This window comes from Solanum verrucosum, unplaced genomic scaffold, assembly GCF_900185275.1.
Source record: "Solanum verrucosum unplaced genomic scaffold, falcon-dt-bn FXZP01000253.1, whole genome shotgun sequence".
NCBI lineage: Eukaryota > Viridiplantae > Streptophyta > Magnoliopsida > Solanales > Solanaceae > Solanum > Solanum verrucosum.
In genome coordinates this window covers 5,153,838-5,171,326 of record NW_026019984.1, presented here as the reverse complement: position 1 = coordinate 5,171,326, position 17,489 = coordinate 5,153,838, and the positions used below count along the sequence as shown (strand labels likewise).

General features: G+C 35.4%; 1 protein-coding gene across 1 annotated transcript; it reads right to left on the bottom strand.

The window, feature by feature from the left end:
• Window positions 1–15,216: 15,216 nt before the first annotated feature.
• On the bottom strand, window positions 15,217–17,058 carry LOC125818073 (ubiquitin-conjugating enzyme E2 20). The gene is made up of 6 exons (XM_049497594.1): window positions 16,807–17,058; window positions 16,312–16,339; window positions 16,002–16,229; window positions 15,776–15,839; window positions 15,620–15,679; window positions 15,217–15,516 (listed from the first exon to the last, which is right to left on the bottom strand). Exons 1-6 carry the CDS (start codon window positions 16,926–16,928, stop codon window positions 15,473–15,475), a joined length of 546 nt encoding a protein of 181 aa, XP_049353551.1. The 5' UTR covers window positions 16,929–17,058; the 3' UTR covers window positions 15,217–15,472.
• Between the last annotated feature and the right edge of the window lie 431 nt (window positions 17,059–17,489).

Genomic DNA, 17,489 nt, shown 5'->3' with positions numbered 1-17,489 from the left:
CTTTATGAGGATCTCCGTAATGAGTTGGGAAACCTTCACGTATACTCACATCATTTTTTAACCCCATTTCCCCATTTACAAGCTCTTTTTACGAATCGCTCATATTCTCCGATTTTTTGTGTGTAGCCCATTGATCCGGCTCCCGGAGGACCCAAATTTTTTTTCTCAAAAAACTTTATGAGGACGTCTGTAATGAGTTGGGGAACCTTCACGTATACTTACACCAATTTTTTAATGCCCATTTCCGCATTTAGAAGCCTTTTTTTTACAAATCGCCCAATTTCTCTGATTTTTCGTGTGTTAGCCCATAGATCTGGCACTCGGAGCACCCAATTTTTTTTTCCTCAAAAAACTTTATGAGAACCTTCACAATGAGTTGGGAAAACTTCACGTATACTCACACCATTCTTTTAATGCCAATTTTCGCATTTACAAGCCTTTTTTACGAATTTCCCCCTAATTTCCTGATTTTTCGTGTGTATTAGCCCATGGATCTGGCGCCCCGAGCACCCAAAAACCTTTTCTCAAAAAAGTTAAGGAGGACCTCTGTAAAGAGTTGGGGAACCTTCACGTATACTCACACCATTTTTTTAACACCTATTTTCGCATTTACATGTCTTTTTTTACGAATCGCCCAAATTCCCTGATTTTTCGTGTGTATTAGCCCATGGATCAAGCGCTCAAACCACTCAAATTCTTTTTCTCAAATAAATTTATGAGGACCTCCGTAATGAGTTGAGGAACATTCATATATATACTCACACAATTTTTAACGCTCATTTCAGCATTTACAAGCCCTTTTTTACAAATTGTCCAAATTTTCCAATTTTTCGTGTGTATTAGCCTATGGATCTGGCTCCCAAAGAATCCAACATTTTTTTCTCAAAAAACTTTATGAGAATCTCCATAATGAGTTGGGAAACCTTCACGTATACTCACACCATTTTTTAACGTTCATTTCCGCACTTACAAACCCTTTTTTACAAATCGCTCAAATTCCCCGATTTTTCGTGTGTATTAGCCCATAGATCTGGCGCCCGGTGTACCTAATTTTTTTTTCTTAAATAACTTAATGAGGACCTCCGTAATAAGTTGGGGAACCTTCACATATACTGACACCATTTTTGTAACGCCCATTTTTGCATTTACAAGCCCTTTTTTACGAATCTCTAGAATTCCCCAATTTTTCGTATGTATTAGCCCATGGATCTAGCGGCCAGAGCTCCCAAACTATATTTCTCAAAAAACATTTTGAGGACCTTCGTAATGAGTTAGGGAAACTTCACGTATACTCACACCATTTTTTAAAGCTCATTTCCGCATTTACAAGCCTTTTTTTACAAGTTGCCCAAATTCTTCATTTTTTCGTGTGTATTAGCCCATGCATCTGGCGCCCCGAGCACCCAGATTGTTTTTCTCAAAAAACTTAATGAGGACCTTCGTAATGAGTTGGGGAACCGTTACATATACTCACACCATTTTTTGAACGCCCATTTCTGCATTTACAAGCATTTTCTTACAAATAACCCAAATTTCCAATTTTCGTGTGTATTAGCCCATGGATCTGGAGCCTGGAGCACCAAATTTTTTTTCCTCAAAAAAGTTTATGAGGACCTCCGTAATAAATAGGGGAAACTTCACGTATACACACACCATTTTTTTAATGCTAATTTCAGCATTTGCAAGCCTTTTTTTACAAATTGCCCAAATCCAATGATTTTTCGTGTGTATTAGCCCATAGATCTAGCGATCACCAAAACGTTTTCTCATAAAACTTTATGAAGACCTCCGTAATGAGTTGGGGAACCTTCACGTATACTCACATCATTTTTTTAACCCCATTTCGCATTTACAAGCCTTTTTTTTACAAACCGCCCATATTCTCCGATTTTGCCAGTGAGTTAGCCCATGAATTTGGCACTCGGAGCACCCAATTTTTTTTCTCAAAAAATTTTATGAGGACGTCCGTAATGAGTTGGGGAACCTTCACGTATACTCACACAATTTATTAAACGCTCATTTCCGCATTTACAACCCCTTTTTTACAAATCTATCAAATTCCCCGATTTTTCGTGTGTATTAGCCCATTGATCTGGCGCTCGGAGCACCCGAAATTTTTTCTCAAAAAATTTTATGAGGACCTCCGTTATGAGTTGGGAAACATTCACATATACTCACACTATTTTTTAACGCCTATTTCCGCATTTACAAGCCATTTTTTACGAATCGCTCAAATTCCCCAATTTTTCGTGTGTATTAGCTCATGGATCTGGTGCCTAGAGCATCCAAAATGTTTTTCTCATAAAACTTTACGAGGATCTCTGTAATGAGTTGGGGAACCTTCAAGTTTACTCACACAATTTTTTTAACGTCCATTTCTGTATTTAGAATCCCTTTGTTTTATAGATTGCCCAAATTTCCTAATTTTTCGTGTGTATTATCTCATGGATCTGGTGGCCAAAGCACCCAAATTTTTTCTCAAAATAATTTATGAGGACCTTTGTAATGAGTTGAGGAACCTTCATGTATACTAACATCATTTTTTTAACGTCAATTTCCTCATGTGTATTAGCCCATGGATTTGGCGCCCCGAGCACCCAATTTTTTTTTCTCAAAAAACTTTATGAGGATCTCAGTAATGAGTTGGGAAACGTTCACGTTTATTCATACCATTTTTTGAACGTCCATTTTCACATTTACAAGCTCTTTTTTACGAATCACCCAAATTTCCAATTTTTCGTTTGTTTTAGCCTATGGATCTGGCACCCAGAGTACTCAAAAAAATTTCTCAAATAACTTTATGAAGACCTCCATAATGAGTTGAGGAACCTTCACATATATATCACACCATTTTTTTAACACTCATTTTCGCATTTACAAGCCTTTTTTTACAAATTGCCCAAATTTCCCAATTTTTCGTGTGTACTAACCCATGGATCTAGCGCCCGAAGCACCCAAAATTATTTTCTCAAAAAACTTTATGAGAACCTCCGTAATGAGTTGGGAAACCTTCACGTATACTTACACCATTTTTAACGCCCATTTCTGCATTTACAAGACCTTTTTTACAAATCGCCCAAATTCCTAAATTTTTCGTATGTATTGCCCATGGATCTAGCACCTGGTGCACCCAATATTTTTTTACTCAAAAAACTTAATGAGGACCTTAGTAATGAGTTGCGGAGCTTTCATGTATACTCACACAATTTATTAACGCCCATTTCCATATTTATATGCCAATTTCTAAACATTGCTCAAATTCCCCGACTATTTATGTGTCCATGGATTTGGCAATTGGAGCACCCAAAATTGTTTCTCAAAAAAATTTATGAGAACCTTCGTAATGAGTTGGAGAACCTTCACGTATACTCACACCAAATTTTTAACGCCAATTTTTGCATTTACAAGCCTTTATTAGAAATCGCCCAAATTTCCCGATTTTTCTTGTGTATTAGCCCATAAAGGTTCCCCAACTCATTATAGAGGTTCTTATAAAAAAAATTTAGAAAAAAAAACTGGGTACTCCAGCCGCTAGATCAATGGGCTAATACACACGAAAAATCAGGGAATTTGGAAAATTAGTAAGAAAAGCTTGTAAATACGAAAATGAACGTTAAAAAGTGTTGTGAGTATACGTGAAGGTTACCTAACTCATCACAGAGGTCCTCATAAAATTTTTTGACAAAAAATTTTTGGGTGCTTCGGGCGCCCTATTCATGGGCTTATACACACGAAAAATCAAGTAATTTGGGCAATTCGTAGAAAAAAGCTTGTAGATGCGGAAATGACCGTTAAAAATGGTGTGAGTATACATGAGGGTTCTCCAACTCATTACGGAGTTCTTGATAAAGTTTTTTGTGAAAAAAAAAACTTGGGTGCTCCAGGCGCTAGATCCAAGGGCTAATACACATGAGAAATCGGAGAATTTGGGCGATTCATAAAAAATGCTTGTAAATGCGGAAATGAACGTTAAAAAATGGGTGTGAGTATACGTGAATGTTCCCCAACTTATTACTGAGGTCCTTATAAATTTTTTGAGAAAAAAAATATGGGTGCTCCGGACGCCAGTTCCATGGACAAAAAATCGGAGAATTTGCGCGATTCATAAAAAGAACTTGTAAATGCAAAAATGGGCGTTAAAAAAATGGTGTGAGTATACGTGAAGATTCTCCAATTCATTAATGAGGTCCTCATAAAGTTTTTTTAGAATGTTTTTTTTGAATGCTTTGCGCGCTAGATTCATGAGCTAGTACACACGAAAAATTGGAGAATTTGAGCGACTAGTAAAAAAGGGTTTGTAAATGTGGAAATGGACGTTAAAAAATTGGTGCGAGTATACGTGAGGTTCCCCAACTCATTATGGAGGTCTTTATAAAAATTTTTGAGAAAAAAAAATTTGGTGCTCCGGGCGCCAATGTCATAGGTTAATACACACGAAAAATTAAGAATTTGGGCAATTCGTAAAAAAAGGCTTGTAAATGTAAAATTGGGCGTTAAAAATGGTGTGAGTATACGTGAAGGCTCCCCAACTCATTTTGTAGGTCTTCATAAAGGTTTATGAGAAAAAAAATTGGGTGCCACGGGCGCCAGATTCATTGGCTAATACACACGAAAAATTGGAAAATTTGGGCGATTTATAAAAAAAGGCTTGTAAATCCAGAAATGGGCATTAAAAATGGTGTGATTATACGTGAAGGTTCCCCAACTCATTACGGAGGACCTCATATATAATTTTTAGAAAAAAATTTATTTGCTCCTTGCGTTAGATCCATGAGATAATATACAAGAAAAATCGAGGAATTTGGATGATTCGTAAAAAAAAGCTTGTGAATGGGGAAATGAGCGTTAAAAACTTGATGTGAGTATACGTTAAAGTTCCCCAACTCATTAAAGAGGTCCTCATAAAGTTTTTGAGAAAAAAAAAATTGGGTGCTCCGGGCGCCTGTTCCATGGGCTAATATAGACACGAAAAATCGGAAAATTTGGGCGATTCGTAAAAAATGACTTGTAAATGCGGAAATGAGAGTAAAGAAATGGTGTGAATATACGTGAAGATTTCCTAAATCATTATGAAGATCCTTATAAATACTTTTTAGAAAAAAATTGGGTGCTCTGGCGCCAGTTCAATGGGCTAATACACACAAAAAATTAGAAAATTTGGCGATTCGTAAAAAAAGGCTTGTAAATGTGACAATGGGCGTGAAGATTTCCCAACTCATTTTTGGAGGTCCTCATAAACTTTTTTGAGAAACACTTTGGATGCTTCGAGCGCCATATCCATAGGCTAATGCATACAAAAAATCAGGAATTTTGGTGATTTGTAAAAAAGGATTGTAAATGCGAAAATGGACGTTAAAAAAATAGTGTGAGTATACATGAAGATTTCCCAACTCATTGTGTGCATAAAAACATTGTGTGCTCCGGGGTTAGATCTATGGGCTAATACATACGAAAAATTGGGAAATTTTGGCAATTTTAAAAAAGGAGCTTATAAATGCGGAAATGAACGATAAAAAAATGGTGTGAGTATACTTGAAGCTTCCCCAACTCATTATGAAATGCCTCGTAAAGTTTTTTGAGAAAAAAATTTTTGGTTGCTACAAGCGCCAGATCCAAAGGCTAATACACACGAGAGTCGAGGAATTTGGATGATTCGTAAAAAAAGGCTTGTAAACGCAGTACTGAGTGTTAAAAAATTATGTGGTATACGTGAAGGTTCCTCAACTCATTATGGAGGTCCTCATAAAGTTTTTTGAGAAAAAAATATTTGGGTGCTACAAGCGTCAGATCCAAGAGGTAATACACACGAGAAATCAGTAAATTTTGGCAATTTGTAAAAAAAGGCTTGTAAATGCGGAAATGAGATTTAAAAAATTATTGTGAGTATACGTGAAGGTTTCCTAACTCATCAAGGAGGTCCTCATAAAGATTTTTGAGAAAATATTTTGGGTGCTACAAGCGTCAGATCCAAGAGGTAATACACACGAAAAATCAGAAAATTTTGGCAATTTGTAAAAAATGAATTGTAAATGCGAAAATGAGATTTAAAAAATTATTGTGAATATACGTGAAGGTTTCCTAACTCATCAAGGAGGTCCTCATAAAGATTTTTGAGAAAAATATTTTGGGTGCTCTGGGCGCCAGATCTATGGGACAATACAAACGAAAAATCAGAGAATTTGAGTGATTCGTAAAAAGGCTTGTAAATGTGGAAATGAGCGTTAAAAAATGGTGTGAGTATACGTGAAGGTTCCCCAACTCATTACGGAGATCCTCATAAAGTTTTTTGTGAAAAAAAATTTGGGTGCTCCGGGTGGCAGATACATGGGCTAATACACACGAAAAATCGAGAAATTTCAGAGATTCGTAAGAAAGGCTTAAAATGCAGAAATAAGCGTTAAAAATGGTGTGAGCATACGTGAAGGTTCTCCAACTCATTACGGATGTCCTTATAAAATTTCTTGAGAAAAAAATTTCGGGTACTCCGGGCGCTAGATCCATGGGCTAATAAACAAGAAAAATCAAAAATTTTGAGTGATTCGTAAAAAATTTGTAAATACGAACATTGATGTTAAAGTAATGGTGTGAGTCTACATGAATGTTCCCCTACTCATTACGGGGGTCCTCGTAAAGTTTTTTGAGAATTTTTTTTTGGGTGGTTCGGTTGCCTAATGCGTGGGCTAATACACACAAAAAATCAGGGAATTAGGGCGATTGATAAAAAAAGGGCTTGTTTAAATGCGGAAATAGGCGTTAACAATTATGTGAGTATATGTGAAGGTTCCCAACTCATTACGTAGGTCCTTATAAAGTTTTTTGAGAAAAAAAATTTGCGACAGATCTATGGGCTAATCCAACATTCTCAATATTAAACGCTTTTGGCAAGCCAGAGCAAGACTTCTCTGTGGGAACCCCCCGGTAAAGGAGACCTGTCTAGTCAAATAGGCTTCTAATAAGAAATTTACACACCAAAAGACGAAATTTGGGCGATTCATAAAAAGGGCTTGTAATGCGGAAATGGACATTAAAAATGGTGTGAGTATCATGAATGTTCCCCAACTCATTATGGAGGTCCTCATAAAGTTTTTTGGAATTTTTTTTTGGGTGCTACGTGTGCCACATCCATGGGCTAATACACACGAAAATAAAAAAAATTGGGCTATTCTTAAAAAAAGGCTTGTAATACGGAAATGAGAGTTAAAAAATGGTGCGAGTAACGTGAAGGTTTCCAACCTCATTATGAAGGCCCTTATAATGTTTTTGAGAATTTTTTTTTGGATGCTCCGGGCGCCAGATTCATGGGCTAATACACATGAAAAATTGGAGAATATGAACATTCGTAAAAAAGGGCATATAAATGTGAAAATGAGCGTTAATAAAGATGGTGTGAGTATACGTGAAGATTCCCCAACTCATTTTGGAGTTCCTCATAAAGTTTTTTGAGGAAAAAAAATTGGGTGCTCTGAGCGCCAGATCCATGGGCTAATAGACACGAAAATTCAAGAAATTTTGGGCGATTCATAAAAAAAGCTTGTAAATTGGGAAATGGAACTTAAAAAATAGTGTGAGTATACATTAAGGTTCCCCAACTCATTATAGAGGTCCTCATAAAAAATTTTGACAAAATTTTTTTGGGCTCTGGGCGCTATATTCATGGGCCAATACACACGAAAAATCGAGAAATTTGGGCGATTCGTATAAAAAAGGCTTATAAATATGGAAATGAGCGTTAAAAAAATTGTGTGAGTATATGTGAAGGTTCACGAACTTATTACAGAGGTCCTCATAAAATATTTTGAGAAAACATTTTGGGTGCTCCGGTACATATGAAAAATCAGGGAATTTAGGCGATTTGTAAAAAAAGACTTGTAAATGCGGAAATGAGCGTTAACAAAATGGTGTGAGCAGACATGAAGGTTTAAGAACTCATTACAGAGGTCCTCATAAAATTTTTTGAGAAAAAAATTTGGGTGCTCCAGGAACTAGATCCGTGGGCTAATACACATGAAAAATAGGAGAATTTGGGCAATTCGTAAAAAAAAGGCTTGTAAATGAGGGAATGGGCATAAAAAATGGTCTAAGTATACGTGAATGTTCCTTAAATCATCACGGGGGTCCTCATAAAGTTTTTAAACAAAAATTTTTTGGGTGCTTTGGGCGCTTTGGGCGCCAGATCTATGAACTAGTACACACGAAAAATTAGGAAATTTGAGCGGTTCGTAAAAAAGTGCTTGAAAATGTGAAAATGGGCGTTAAAAAATGGTGTAAGTGTATGTGAAGGTTTCCTAACTCATTACGGAGGTCCTCATAAACTATTTTAAGATAAAAAATTTGGGTGCTCCGGGCACCAGATCCATTGGATAATACACACGAAAAATCAGAGAAATTGGGCGATTTGTAAAAAATGGCTTGTACATGCAGAAATGGGCGTTAAAAAAATGGTGTGAGTATACGTGAAGGTTCCCCAACTCATTACGGAGGTCCTCATAAGTGTGCTCTGGGAGCCAGATCTATGGCTAATACACACGCCTCGAGGCACTCCCCTACTTGCCTCAAGACCACCCGCCCCGAGACACCCCTACTACAAGAAAAAAAGTCATTAACGAAGGGGGATTTGGTCGTTAAAAGTCCTAATCCGGTCGCTAAATGTCAATAACGATCGAAACAAATCTGGTCGCCAACGATCATTAAAAGCCCCCGATGTTTAAAGTCAACGACTGAATATCAAACCGGTCGTTAAAAGTAAATTTACTGACCACATAAATTTTGATCGTTATATGTTCTTTTTAGCAACCAAATTTTCCCTTAGTACAAGCACCTTTAATGACCAAAATTTCTTTCGTTAATTTTATATTATTTTCGTACCAATACTTTTAACGTCTGAATTTCCCGTTGCTAATGGTTGTTTAAGTATATGAAAAGCCATTACACCATTTTTATATGCTATTATACAAAAAATTATACAAGTGAGTAAATATTAATTGTTTCATACACAAAATTATCAGACAATATAATTAATAATTTAATTCATATAAAACTTCATTTTTAATACAAAATAAGTAATTAAAGAAAGATATATCATATTCAAGTTGCTATAAAGATATATCTTTATCAACTCCTAAAAACAGAAAAATTGCAACATATATAAATATAAAATACGATATCTTCTTCAAACTACCACTAATCAAAGTAAAAGAACACTGAAAATTCAACTTGCTCCGTACTTTCTTGAACGATAGATTCTTCATGTTCAAATTCTTGAGCTGTAAAAAAAAGTTTATGTCAATTTAGTAAAAAGAAATAAACTCATAAAGAAGAAATAAAAAACCTCAACGTATTTACTAAAATATGCAAAACATTGAAATTTCAAAAAAAACATTTGAATAATAACATATAGTATGAAGAAGGAACTAGTATCTTCTACGTATGGAGCAACATAGCACACCCTGGAAGCAATTTAGACAGATACATGTAAATACAAATTTCATCATCACACAAATACAAAAGGAGTTGCAGGAGAGAATAGAACGAGTACAGGGGTAACAACGGATCAGGTGGATCCATACATACTACATCAAGACCAACGCAGGATTCCGTATCCTCTCAAGCCTTATAGATGGATACGGAAAATTATTACAGCAAAAGTACATTGGTTTTAACTCACACAATGCATCAGACGCCACTATCAACCAATAGCTGTTGGGGGGCAACCCGAGATTGCCTGGAAATGTTTGGTATTTGGAAAGAATAATGCTCGACCAAAGGCAAAGTTCAGAATGTAGCTGCAAGTACAAGATAGACTACAAACCATTGACAGACTACATGCTTGGGGGATGGATAGATGTGGACAAAACTTGCAAACTCTGTCAACATGGTTACAGTGACAATGGACAACAACACCAACTTGGGAGGCTAAACTAGCTTGGGTCATAAAGTGTTCGAAGGGGAAATCTCAAAGTGCTCAGATATTCAAAATGGCCCATGCAGAACTTGTATAAACAACCTGGATTGAAAGAAATAGGAGAACCTTTGAAGACAGGAGGAGACAATGTGAGGAACTTGCAAAAGAAATAGCCTACACTTGTAATGTGAGAGCTACCAACTAGGATCAAAGAAAATATCCAGCAGCTCATGTTTTAATCTATTAGGTTCCTTAGCTTCTTAAACCTGAGTTTATTTCTTGAGATAGCAAGCAGTTGAAAGCTGGAGTTCTTGGAGAATCTGCAAAGCCATCAAGAACATCTGGAAAATGATGCCTAGCTGTATTTTTTGGTGTGTTTGGGTAGAAAGAAATAGAAGATGCTTTGATGGGATTTGAACTTCTATCTCAGTTCTTAAGGGTAGATGTCTTTTACTGTTCTTTAGTTGGACTAATTATGCTCCTGTAAATGATGTAGGTTTGTTTGTAGATTTCATTGGCACTCTAAGCCTAGCTCAGTAGCCTTCTTTTGCTTTTTGATTAGCTCCCTACACTTGAAGGCCTGCTGTTATTGGAGCTAACGTATCTTTTGTAACTTTGCATCTTCTTGCTGCCATCTATACAAAACCAACCTTCATTAAAAAGAAAAAAGTGCAGCATCGACATGCTGCATTTTACTACTGACGCAATGCAGATACAAGGAAAAGACATTATTCATACAAAAGAATACCTACTCAATGCCCTATTTAATGTATTAAACTTCTAAAGGTACAAAAATAATATACATATGATAGGTTTGAGAAATTTGTTAGCACCTACAAGTTCTACAGGCCCGTAGTGAAGTTACCCAACTAGATAGTATTAGAGATAAGATCCGAAGTCAACCATGATATCAAAATTTTTAAAAACAATGAAATGGTGGAGTTTGTTATCCTTTCTCTTACTATTGGCTCTTAATTCTTCTTCTTTTTTTATTACTTCAAATGCAGAACTCTAGGGGGAAAGGGTCAGAGAGTATCTAATCTAACTTATTAAGGATGTATTTTACAATTCAAAGATAGCTAATTCTTTTAACTAGCATATATCAGTATAGTATGCATTTATTCAAGTTAGCTAGGAGTTTTGTGTCCAAATAGCAAGTTACAAAATAAACATATTGATGACACGAAGCAATAATGAACCTGTTGTGACAGTTATGACTACTCGAGATCTAGAGGTTATTAATTGACTTACACTGATGCAAAGAAAAATTATTAAGCAAACTAGATATAGATCATAGACAATGAATTGTATAGGAAAGAAATCTAATTCAAAAACAGGGCATTTGGTTTAGTGGTATGAATCTTGCTTAGGGTGCGAGAAGTCCCGAGTCCAAATGTATATCCAAGCTGTCAAACATAATGGATAGATGAACAGACTCATCGGAATTAAATGAAAAATATATGAAGCTGAGAATTAAAAGGAAAGGAGATGGAGGAAGAAAGTCTCATATTCAAATCCTTCAGAAAGAGAAAAAGGAGGCTCATATCATTACCGACAGTTTGCTAGTTTTTGGAGGTACAGTTAGTAGGCAGAGTTGTGTAGAATTGTCAATGGAAATGTACAAAAACAAAATAATCAGCAGGTTAAACTTCAAAAAGAATCTCATTTTACAATAAAGCAGCCGGTTACAATACACGAAGAATCACCAATGATTAACAACGGAACAATTGGACAAATAAGGTAGCAATTTTCATCAGCTACCAAAAAAGAAGCAGTAACTCTACAACAACAGCATTGACAAAGCCCAAATTGGGGAATCTATAGTGAAAAGTCAGGTAATTACTCTACAAATGGAGAAATCAAAGCAATCCAGGACACTAACAGTGTTGGCAATAATTATGAACGGAAAAAATCTAGAAGAAAAAAGTGAAAGCAGCACATCACCATTGCTTAGCCTTACCACTACACAGCAGCTATGTCGTTGGTAGGAGAAGAATCGACAATACCAAGGAATCTCGATTAGGAAAGACAGGAAGTCCAAGAGACAACAAAGTAACTTTACCAATCTATTTTTTTAAAGTTTTGTATCTTTACAACTAAGGAAATTTCATGACAATATTCCAACTAATGAAAAGATTTTCGTATAACATCGCAATAGTTTCATCTCAAAGAAAAAAATAAACTCAATTTACTAACCTGTTAGATGGTCAATTTTATTGATCACTTGACGATGGCGGTGATGAAGGCTGACCAAGCAGTACTCTTTCGATTGGTTCATATTTACTCTCTAACTCATCCATGCGTTTAAATTATAAATAGACACATGAACTAGGAGTCGAAGGGATAAAAATAGTGAATTAGTAGAGAAGGGACCTACCTATTAATGTTTAGATTAGAGGTTATAATTTTATTTGCTTTTTTCTCTTGTCATGCAAGCAAGAGTTGTAACACCACCACCAAGAATTCATAAGTAAAACAAATAAATAAGTTGTACCATAGAATCAAATTCAGTAATGCACGTACAAAAGCAGAAACTTACCTTGAAAAGAACACTAACAATATGTAGTTGTTTATTAGTAGTTGACAAGAGCTACTAGACCAATAGATGAGCAAGCTTGATGAGCTATAAGTGATGAGCAATAATGAGGGAAGACTGGAGTTCTGCTTAACATGCCACTGTTGAATATTTTCCCAACTTTAATCAATCTACTAATTTTCCTCTAACATATATACTAATTAAGAGAAGAAGATTATATAGTAATCACATTACTATAATGCAGCAGCTAAATACCTAAGGATCCCTAAGACAATACTTCCCCATCTGATATCAGTAGCTAAAGTAGCAGCAAGCCAACATATGTTAACAACAAAGGTGTTTCTAAGTGTATTCAAAGTAGTTAGCCACTAACTGGCTGATTTTCAATATCCTTGACATCAGTTTGCACTGCAGACAGCTTATGCAAAGAATACAAAAGAAAGAACAGCAATCTGAGCATGAAGCTTCGGTAATATTTCTTGGATATACGTTTGTGTTCTTGCTTTCACACGGTGTGATTTTTTGAAGTGAGAAGTTCATTGTTAGCTAGTGGCATCTGTTCATAATTTAGTTTGTACCTAAATTTGGCATCCTTGTTGTTGAGACATCATTTGATTGGTTATTAACTACTCATTACCGAGCTCTAACTTCCCTGCTTAGTCCCCCACTCTAAAGGTGTAAACATTGGCAAATAAGGAGTTCAATAAATAAGATTTTACAATTGTAATAAATAAGATTTTACAATTGTAATTAACCAAACTCAATGAGAATAGTGTGACTGTTCAAATTCCAAAAAAGGGGGCACAACTTGACCCAGCTATCCACCTCAAGCTCAAAAAGGCCCAAATGTGAATGTACTGGAGCTAAACCTCAACTGTAATGAAATTCACCTTGTAGCTAACTCAATCTCAAAAGTTAATTCATGAAGTGAGAAATGTCCATGATATAAAAGGATACAATAACATATTCTCTTACAAATATGAGACACTCTAACACCCATGATATGCTCAAAAGACTCGCAAAAGCAATCTATGCCTCATCTACTCTCTTTTTAATAAATTGTTCCAATCCTACCTGATCTTCATATATCGAGCTCAAAAAAAAAGTTACCATAGGGACCACAAGATATTTGGCCCCACAGTGAGTATTACATCTCCATACTTGCTCAGTGAATGAGAAAATAAGACAATAATGCATATGGGAGGCTTCAGTTACTATCTTAGCACAATGTGACTTTCTGTTATTTCTTCAATACTTACAGCTGGTTCATTCCTAGCAGGCACGCTTAATGAAGCCATAATCATTTAACTGAAGCTATTAGTTGAATCCAATTCCTACAATATTATACGCAAGAAGAGGTTTGTATCTGGCATATTTACCATCTTAATGTTAGTTATTTTGTATCAAATACTAATGTCTATGCAGCTAATGTCTTCATTAAGCTGAAAAAACCCAATGCCACGCTTCGTGATGCTGATGCTGCCTTAAATGTTTTTCAGAAGCTGTCTTCAGCCATGATTACATAAGATAGAAAGAAATTTAAAGTTTATTTATGCTTGTGACTGTATTTTGGAGTCCTAAGTCCTAATGACACTTACATCATTTCATTAAAGGTCAATTAAAGGTCAACCTTGAATCAGAAAAAGGATACAAAGTGAGGGGAATGGCTTGATCAATGTTGGGCTTATGTAAATATGCAGCTAGCGATCTTCGTGTGGCATCCATTATAGATTCTGATGAGGAGATAGCCAAGATACTTATAAAGGTCATACATTCAAATTTCTCCTTATCCACAACGCCTTCTCTCTGATGTACCTGAACCTTCTGAATGGTTCACACGGTTTTCTACTATATGTAGTTAAATTTCATTGTGCTTACTTAAGTTGAGAGCAAGAGAAGGAAAAAATATCTGCAAACTTTAAAATTGAAGTTTTTTGGCCTTAATATATGGCAGGTTGAACCTAATGCTCGTAAAATTGAAGAGCACTGCCAAAAGTATCAACAGCTGCAAGAAGAGGAAAGGTTGAGGGATTAAATCGAGTGTGACAGCCAGCAGCGTACCAAAGGTGTTTTTTAAGTGTATTGAAAGTAGTTAGTCACTAACTGGCTGCTTTCATTATTCTTGACATCAGTTTCCACTGCAGGCAGCTTATAAACAATCTGAGCATAAGAAGTTTCTATAAATTTTCTTGGGACATTTTTGTTCCCGCTGTCACACACTTTGCTTTTTTGAAGTAAGAAGTTCATTGTTAGCTAGTGGCATCTGTTCATTATCGTCTATTAATAACGGATGTTGTGTAATCCTTAGGAAAGTATTTAAGACCAAGTTTATAGTTGGAACTTAGGTGGCAATTTCTATTTCAGTTTAGTCACACACTTAACTGTAAAGATTTGACAAGATTCAAGGACATATTCGTAATTTTATTCAGTTTAAGTGATTTGACGAGAACTTTTCTCCATGTTTCCTACTGCTATACAAGAACCATAACACCAACAACATAGCAACAAATACCAAAATCTAGAAAGTACATTAATAAGGTTTTAATACTACAAGCATTTGACTTACCTCCATATTCTCGGTAAGCAAAAGATGTGTCATATCCAAAACATGGGCTTCTCATGTCGATCTTTGGCCATAGACAACGGCAGCTTCCTGCAAAGTCGAACACTACTTGGTTTAAACCTTGAGAAGAGCCTACCAACTGTCCCATACATTATTTTTTGGAAACTGAGAGGATGTCTCCCAAAATAAATTTGGTAATGGCAATTGATAAATAGACACTGTAAAGTCTTCTTTTTCAGCATTTTGATATGATATCAGATATCACCAAGGAATTTGAGATACAAGAGATTTAAAAAAATAGAAGTGCTCTATATTCCCATAATATTGTGAGAGTACACAACAAACCTTTCCTCTTTTTCATACATATGAAGAGAGGGTTCTCCAAACAACAGGAAATAGCAACTAAAACAATTCCAACTACATTTGTTCCATCCATATGAAAAAAGAATAACAATTCTACACTAACACCTAACTACACACTAGGCTTGTATAGCTTCTCAACCATCTTCCTGTATTCTGCACAAACAAAGAAAGAAAGTGGCAAAAAGACTCGTTAAAAACAGTCGCACTAAGTCGATATACTCATAATTTCAATTTACAAGAAAGCTTAAGGATTTACCTTCTTGATTGCACCAAAGAGCAGCAGCTTGAGTGTTCAGAGGTGAGCTTATGTTTGGCTCTGGTACAACATTACAAGAACAAGATTAGAAAATGGTTAAGATTATAAAGATCAAATCGGTAAATGCAACGATAATAAATTGCTTATAGTATTTACCTCCAAGCAAACTCTGAATTGAAATGAGTATAGTCCTCACATCATAAGCAGATGACCACTTATCCTATAATGACATGGTATTCCACACATCAGATCAGATGTTATAAAGATGTTAAACCAAACCAACTACAATATGAGACTCAGATAGAGAGACTGTTCCCAATAGACCCTCGACTTTATAAGGCATATCCAAGCAGTTTGAACAAGAGTCAGATGGGACAGTTACCTGAAGAATGTCTAAGCATATGTTGCCATACACATCAACATTGGGATGAAAGCAACCGGTCTCGAATTTGACCTTTGGTGGTTTAAAAGGGTAATCAGCAGGAAATGAAAGAGAGAGCTTGTATTCTGTTCCTTCAAAAACTGTATCTTTGCTACCAGTTATTGTCCCTTTCCAGCAGAAAATGTTGTCTTCTTCAGGAAATGCAGATATTCCAGAGTCACCACTCATCTAAAACATAATGAAAACAACTTTAAGTTGAAGAAAATTTCTCACAGAAATGAAAAGTATAGAGATTTCTCTGATTCCTTACCATTAGAGCCATCAACTCAGATTGCAACCTAATAATACAACCAAACAAAAAAAACGTAATCAGATTAGTGAATAGTATTGAAATCTAAACATCCCCAAAACCTAATAATCCATAAGCACAAAGATATCACATAAAAATATATCCAAATGACTATATAACACCTAAAAACTTACACATAGCAAAAAAATGTGTAGATAGATATAATTTGAAACTCATATAGAAATGATCTTGCATAAGCACTAAAATCAATTTGACCACATACCCATCTGAGAAAACGCCTAAAATTTCATCATTTTGAGAAATTATTAAAACAATCTTGAAAATCAAATCGAAGATATACAACCCTAATAGAACCATCTCAAAACTCCAAATCAAGAAACCAAAAACCCAAGTCTTCAATCCACAAACAGATCAAAACCCCCAAAATCAAATTACAAACACACCCAAAACCCATAAACATCAAAATTCAAAGATTTGAGTAAAAACAATAGACACCTTTTAAGAACAGACTGAGTATCAACAGTCTTTGCAGTAGTCTGTGTCTGCTTTGGTGAAGGCATAACAGGAGCCGCAGTTGCAGGAGTATTGCTGTTGTTTCCACTGTTCATTGTTGCCATCAAGATTTGATTTTTGAAGATTAAAAAAAAACAAGAAAAGAGAGGATTTTTGAAGTAGACCCTTTCTTCTTCTTGGGTTTTTACAGAAGAGAAAAGGATTGAGAGAGATTTTGGTAAAGAAGATGAAGAGATTGTGACAACACTATATAGAAAATTTTCCTTTTTTTTGAACGTTATCACCTTAGTGATTCCTTTCTTGGGAACACATTCTAACGGCTAGTTTATAACCTTAGTGATTCCTTTCTTGGGAATAAATTATTTTTTCAAAAAAATAGATTGTTTAAATTTTCAAATTATATTGTGATATTGTGAATTGTAATGTTTATTTGGGAAGGGGCATATGAATACCCCTATACTATACTTTTCCTAACTAAAATGCATAAACATAAAGGGTTATTTATTTTCTCATTTAATCAAAATGGATTAATCGTTGGACTTTGAGTGACTTGGCCTAATTTATAATGGATGGTCAAATGATAGTTTATCCATTTAATTTATTTTCTAAAATTGTTGGGTTTCGAGCAGCGTATTTTAAAATTTATTTATTAAGTGTGTTGCTGG

Excerpts from the sequence above, each read along its gene's own strand:
- LOC125818073 (XM_049497594.1), bottom strand. The coding sequence starts at position 16,928 with ATGGCAACAATGAACAGTGGAAACAACAGCAATACTCCTGCAACTGCG. Across the intron at positions 16,230-16,311 it reads CTGAGTTGATGGCTCTAATG|ATGAGTGGTGACTCTGGAAT; the intron begins GTAAGGAATCAG and ends ATTATGTTTTAG. Across the intron at positions 15,517-15,619 it reads TCTTTGGTGCAATCAAGAAG|AATACAGGAAGATGGTTGAG; the intron begins GTAAATCCTTAA and ends TTGTTTGTGCAG.